At 42.5% G+C, this 7,260-nt stretch overlaps 1 protein-coding gene across 1 annotated transcript in view; it reads left to right on the forward strand.

Moving 5' to 3' along the window:
- LOC102387334 (BICD family-like cargo adapter 1) overlaps window positions 1-7,260 on the forward strand; it is a 31,325-nt gene that overhangs the window by 20,084 nt on the left and 3,981 nt on the right. The window contains exon 7 of the mRNA XM_006019905.3: window positions 1,741-1,861. Coding sequence (XP_006019967.1) covers window positions 1,741-1,861 — 121 coding nt within the window. The remainder of the gene's footprint in view (window positions 1-1,740; window positions 1,862-7,260) is intronic.

The following is a 7,260-nucleotide window of genomic DNA, read 5'->3' on the forward strand; positions in this document are numbered from 1 at the left end:
TTAGTATTTTTTGCCTAGTTTTTTTTTTCTTAATACCAGTTCCTTTCCCCATTGCACTGCTGGGTTTTTGGCAGGCTAAGAGGGAACAAAGAATTCAGGTCACCAGGCACTGAAGGAAGAAAAGCGGGGGCAAAAACGCTTGTGTTTTGTTTCTTCTGGATCAGAGGAGACACTTCCTTTAATCTCTTCTGAGAGAGAGAAAGGACAGAATAATGCCAGTCCACTTTCTTAAGGCATTGCCTAATCCTCCCTGTGTTGGCTAAAGAAGCAAAGCACATAAAAGCGTGTTTTTGAGGGGAGAGGGTAGCTGAATAGGCATTTACAATTGCTCTTTTTTTTTTTTTTAAACGACAATCATCTGCCAAGCATTCTTTGTGGTATTTAGGGAAGGGCACCAAATTCCTTTAGAGCGCCATTGTAACAACTCCATCTGTTGGCAGAAGTTGGGAACATCCCAGCTGCTGATGTTTGGTGCAAAAGACTTGTTCTGACATTTAACAGCAGTGTGGGTTGCCGGTTCTGTTGTATCTATGGCAACTAGCTGCCACTCGGGGGATGTATAAATTCCACTGTTAATATCCAGGCAGTGATGGGGAATTTTACGAGAGAGAGATTTCTGAGACACTCGGACTCTTCTGGCTTTCATTGGAAATCTGCAGATTCTTTGCTGTTCAGATGATCTGTGCGCCGAGCTGTTAAAATGTATGGCTAATTGTCCTAAAGCCAAAGGAACATACAGGAAGTGAGCCTAGAAGGGTTTATATGGCTGTCTGTGTGTTACCCTAACGGAGGGAATATGTGCAGCAGTAGCTGTAAGCAAATGTAGACAATGAGTAAGTGCTGGAGATGAGCATATATGTATGTGTGCAGGTGTAAACAAGCAGGTCTCTGACACCTAGGTATCATCATCTGCCAAATATGAACCCCCCCCAACTTCAAAGCATGGATGCCTTAGAGCTCCAGTGCAATAGTTAAAAGAATATTTTAACATGGGCAAAATAACATATTTTCCACTACTCACAAGGGGCTGAAAGAAAAATTCAGCCCAAGGCAGACATCTGGCATGGAAAATTTCAGCACAAACAGTTGTTTAAGTTTGGCAGAGTTTTATAAACAACGGCAAAGAGTTTTTTGATGGGAGCTGTTGGGCAACTTAAGTTTAGGTGGCATTACCAACTCTGCCTGTAACACAAACAATTCCTAGCCTGCTTTTGGCAGACCAGTGGAATGGAGTTGCAATTGTAGATGGATTGGATATAGTTAATACAAATATCAGAGCGAATTGTTGCATCTAACATTTGCAACCATAACATTTTTGGCAGCTCACTTTTTTATCATGGGGAACAGAGAGAAGTCAAATATAAGCCTTAAGAAGGTCAGGGTCCTACTCTATAAATTGTATACATTTGCTATATTATGTCCAGCATCCCATCCCCCTCTCCAGAACAGTATTCTCCTTCTGGTGAGGCCTCTCACACCTGGAGACTTACTAACCTAGTCCCTTCTTCAGGAAATGCAGTCTCCTTTTCATTATGCTAAGAAAAGTTGGAACAGTCCCTCCACCGACTATTCAGTGCCTTTGGCCAACCACGTTAGGCTTTTCTTCCCTATGATGTGTCTACTCAATGTCTTGAATAGAAATCAATGAACACTGGTAAGGTGGTTCCCAAAGCTGGAAGGAAATTGATCTAGATTAAAAGTGAATTGTGCTCTGATATTGTTCATGTCTTGATTTTTCAGGAAGAGTGCAGTAGAAATGGAACTAGCCAAGTGTAAGATTGACATGATGTCTCTGAACAGTGAGCTGCTGGATGCCATTCAGCAGAAAGTGAACCTCTCGCAGCAGCTTGAGGCATGGCAGGTAGGTGATGCAAAGCATCAGTTCAAAGTGTTGGTGGACAGCACCTACATATCTGGACTCGGGGGGATATAATGGCTGAGGAAGAGGGTTCCATAAGCTGACATCCTCTGTGCTCGTGGTACAGCCCAAATCTGGAACACTTGGAAGCCAAGAGTTAATTCTTTCTCAGAAGCAGTACTACTGGTATGAAAGGCTCAAGCTGCAGACCTACCTGCAGCCTCTCAGTTAATGTAAAGAAAGTGGTCTCTGATCTTGGATCCTGGCAGCTAGTGATTGTTACAGTAGACTGATTTGAATTAATTATGCAGAACCACCTGTTTAAATATGAAACTAGGGAAACTATAGGGACTAAATCTAATTTCACAGTTACACATTGCCATGGTGACAGAGATGCTCCTCCTCAAAACTCAGCTCCATCTTTCCACCCACTCTGATTGGCTCAGTCTCTGGCAAGTGAATGTAGAAAAATATGGCTGTGCAAAGACCAAGATTATTTCACCCAGGTTTCCTACATCTGTAGATCAGTAATACTGCCCGTCTCAGTGGCACACACTCCTGTCTGAACAGCATGCCAATTATTTGAGGTCATTTACATGTCCCAAGTCTAATTATTTTCCAAAAACTCAGACTGAAATCCCTGTATCTCCATTTTATACAGTGAACAGACTTGCCAGTGGCAAGAAAGCTCTTAATGTCCATTTGAAGATACTCATATAAAAGGATCTTTTTTGCTTTTTTAAAATTTTTAATAAAAAAATCTAGCTAGATGGAAAAGTGAGAACTTGATTCCACTCCAAAATTGGGGTAAAATGTTTGACTTAGTTTCATCCACCTTGTGGGGTCAGTGGTACCACAGTCATGTAATGCCGGAGACCATGGATTTATAAGTTACAAATTTGGACAAATGGCATAGAAGAAGGGCTTTGTAAAGAAAGAGACAAACAGATGGAAAGAGAGAACAAAGAAAAAGGCAGAGAGAGAGACTGGAAAAGAAAGATCTCTGGCGTGTAGCTTCTTACAGAATTATGTAAGAAGCTGGGTGCACTGACTATCCAACCAGACCAGTAGAAATCTCTCCCATACAACCTTTGTCCTGTTTCAACTCCACTGTGTTTTCGTTTCTCTCTTTCTCCTGCTTACAGTTTGCTTCCTCAGGGCTTTTTACTATCTGGCTCCTTTGGTTTCTGATCTAGTGGCCTTTCTCAGTTCCTGTACCAACAGCTTTAGTCGTACACCCCTCCTGCCTTTGAGGTGAGCTCCCACCCTCTATTTCATCTGCCTCATTCACTCTTCTGTCACATCCAAAACCAATGTTTCATTCTTTCACAGAATGAGTGTGTCCAACAAAATACACTAGCCTCTGTTCCATTCACTACTTCCATTACCTCTTCCATCATCTGTGATCATATTGATGCAGTGAAAGATGCCAGTTTCGAATTCACTGCCTGTCTCTGGTAGCTGTGATGTTTTAACATCTGATTTCCTCTCCAAACCTTAACACATAAACCTGAAGATCCACTGAAGTTTGTGGGAATCTTATTAACTTTAACAGGAGCCAGACTAGCTCTGTAACGAGTAATATTTGATCTTCAGTTATGCTTGTGCAGTCAAGTGACTTCACTGACATTGAAATGTTGCAGAGGAGAAATAACAGCAGATGTCTTATGGACTTTGCACAAATCTTATTATTCAGTTGGTAGCTGACCTGTTCCTTTCCATGGGTATGAACAGAAAGATGTGGTTTTTACATTTACAATAACGTTTATGCAGGCTGGTTAAGGAATAAATTGCTTCAAGAAATTGTATTTTCTGAATAGTATGTTGTTTTTGTGCCCAATCCTGAACTCCTGCTTTCAAAACTTCACTAGGAGTTTGATGTAAGGACAGCAGACTTGAACGCTTCCAGCATGGTTTTTGCCAATTTTCTTTTAGAAAGTAATAGAGGGGATAATTACCATATACGGTCATCAAAATTAAACTCCACAGAGCTAAATTCAAGCCATTCTATTGTTTTCAGGAGTGTTACACAAGGCATTAATTTCCCCAACAAAATTGAATTAATATTATTCAATAATAATGGGCCAGCACAAAAGAGAGCCTTTTGAACATAATTTAAAAAAACAAGACCTTATTTAATTGTAAGAATTTTAGAGTTAAAGCAAAGCAAAATGACTTTAGCTCATAAAGCCAAATTATGCTCTTAAATGTAAAGCCAGAAAACTGTTCTCCTTTCTCCAATTTAGGATAAATAAGAATTGTTTTCCATACAGCTGCAATACTTAAGAATTCTGCATCTAGTTGAAAAGCCAGTCCAAAGTGACTGCCTCTCAAAATGGGGGAAACTTGTTTTTTTCTTTGTTTGCTTGTTTCCTCTGGACTGAAAACAAATAATATACCCACTAATTGCTTATATGCAATTCAGCAAATAAATAAAAAATCTGTCACTTAGCTAGTGAGAATTCCTGTTCTATGCATGTTACCGGGAACTCTTTTCTAGATGGGATAATATGGAGTAGATGTTTTTGTTCAGTGGTGAGGAATACCAGGCTGATAGCCTTTACTGCTGAAATTTAACTGCTCACAAGCTGGGATAGTGCACGCTCTGTGAGACTGTCCTGACAGTCCATCTTAACCTTGCCTTAGGAGGGCAACCTCAGTAGTTGGGAAGACAGTTCAGTCTCCATAATGCATTCAGTCCTCCTAACTTCTGATGATAGGAATATTTCTAAAGTTTAGAGGAAAAACTGGATTTCGTAGCAGTCTTTTCAAGGTGACCCCAGCTCTGTTAAAGATTGTGAGGGGAGAATCAATTGTATAGCCTTGTAAACTTGTGCAACATGCATAAAAAGAACAAACACCTGTGTGATTGGAAACTTCAGATTTGGTAGCATCCCACATTAACTCTGCACATGTGATTAGATAGTTACCTACATTGGCCTGAAGTCAGGTGGAAAGCAGAGCAGGGTGGCTAGTCAGCATAAGCCTTCAAAAGCTTGGGTCTCTCTGAACCAGTTAGTCTCTAAGGTGCCACCCTGCCCTGTATTCTTTACACATGTGTGTGTCAATGAGGGAGAAGGCAATGAGGAATCCAGCCTGGGGCATCATATTATAAATCCTTGCAGCTGCCTGTTGAAAATGCACTCAGTGTAATTAGCATGCCTAGAAAAGTTATTGGCATGCAGGTTGCATTTTTTCATTTGTAGTCTTACCCTTTAACCGATTACAACAAAGCAGGTATCAAACCCTGCAGCTAGGGCTGTACAGCTATCCCTAGGCTCTACTTGAATTTCACTGATCTCATTTAGGCCTAGTTATTAATATGGTATTTTCTATATTTAGTACCTGTGTATTTTCTGCCTTGTAGTCTTATTTACAAGAGGCATTTGCTGTTTCCTATTTTATGGTATAATGGCATTTAGTTGTGGTGATGTGGTGAGACTCGTTAGCAGTAATATCAGCTATGGAACTCTAAATAGTTTGATATATATGACTAGACTGGAAAGCACTTATGCCAAGTCTCCAGATTTACACCTGTGCTATTGGCACTAATATGTTGCAACTTGTGTAAGAAAGAGAAGAACTCTGATTCATAACATCCTCTTTCTACAGGTGTAAACAACTCCTCCTACCTTGCGCCTCATGAATCAGGCCCATGATACCTGAGAAAATCCAGTTGTAACTTTTGAGTAGTTTCTTCAGTGCTCAGCTGTCCCTTGACAGCACCAAAAAAAAAAAAATGCCAGTCCTTTGGAGAAGCAGATTGTTTGGCCAGTATAGTGTGCATCTGACTTGACTTGTGGTTATCTTTGGGTTTTCCCTGAGCTTGTCTCTAGCAGGGGAAGACTGTTGTCATAAGGTAGTCTTGAATACCATTGACATTCCTCCTATATTAATATGTACCACATATAGTATATGCTAAAGAAGGGGCATCCTCCCTCCCCCAACAAATCAATATGCACAAGCACTGTCAATTTTTTCCCTCCACAATTGGACTATTTTATTGAATAAAACTGATACCATCACTGCACCTTCTCCCATTCCCCTCTTGTTCCTTCCCTGTGTATCCTGTTTGCCAAGTCTTAGGAGCCAGGGATTCCAGCTTCAACATGCACTCTCTCTCTGCCTAACAAGTCCCTGACCCTGTGTGCTTTATTTTTTTTCTTGTCAATAAAATTGAGAGTATTCTTTGCTACCTACCACATACTGTCTGGGCAGCACTGAAGATATTAAGTGCTCTCTCTGCCAGGTTTCTGAGGAGCTCTCTATCCAGCCTGCCTATTTTTATTCTTTTTTGTGCACTTTTTCAGACTCATTTGTGTACCTCTGTTAGCTTGAGGGTATAAATCTACCCTCTTGGATGGCTCAGTTCAGGGATGGGCAATTATTTTGGGCGGAGGCCCACTTATCAAGTTTAGGCAAGCTGTTGAGGGCCGCATCAGTAGCCCTGCCCCTTGACAGATGCCCTGCCCCCTGGTTGACATCTTGTAATCAGAAGTCACACCCCCAACCCCTGACCTTTGCCACCAACAGGCCCTTCCCTTGCCCCTAGAAATACTTGTTTCAGCAAGGGGTTTTGCCATCTTGGAACCAGAAAAATATCAAATTATATTCTAAAAAGCAAACATCTACAACATATTTTTTTAATCAAATTAATTAATTTTTGTCCTGATTTACATGTGTTTGTGTAGCGTACACAGAGCACAATAGCTGAAAATGAAGTCTTACTCTTGTATATTGTAGCGGGGGGGGCATGGGGGTAGGTATAGGTTTGTGGGGGGCTGTTGGTGTGTCTCTGTGGGATTTGGGGGAGGGTGTGGGGGTGTGAATGTGAAGTGAGGGAGCATGTAGGTATGTGGGCTGTGAGTGGGTATGGGGTTTGTGGGGGCAAAGGGTGGCTGGGGTGTGTGATGGGGTATGCGTCTGGGGGCCTGCATGTATGGCAGTGCAAGCGGGGGGGGCATGTGTATGGTGGGGTGTATATGTGAGACTCACTCTATGAACACACTTCCTCCCTCCCTCATTGCGCGCACACACAGCCTCTCCCTCCCTCCCTCATTGCACGTGTGCGCGCATGCGCGCACACACACACACACACTGTCTCCCTTGCTCCCTCATTGTGTGTGCCCATGTGTTTGCGTACACACACACACACACACACACACACAGTCTCTCCCTCCCTCCTTGCTCTCTCTGTCTCTCTCTCTCTCTCTCCCCCTCCCTCCCTCATTGCAGGGGCACATGTGTGCCTGCCCACACACACACACACATCCTTCTGCTCCTGGCCCTGGGGGACCAGCGTGGGCCCCATGCTCCCACAGTTTGGTGATGCAGCCAGGGGCCACGTGGTGCTGGAGCAGCTGGCTGGGATGCAGGGAAGTAGGGGAAGGCATGGCAGGGCT

Source organism: Alligator sinensis, unplaced genomic scaffold (genome assembly GCF_000455745.1).
Source record: "Alligator sinensis unplaced genomic scaffold, ASM45574v1 scaffold505_1, whole genome shotgun sequence".
NCBI lineage: Eukaryota > Metazoa > Chordata > Crocodylia > Alligatoridae > Alligator > Alligator sinensis.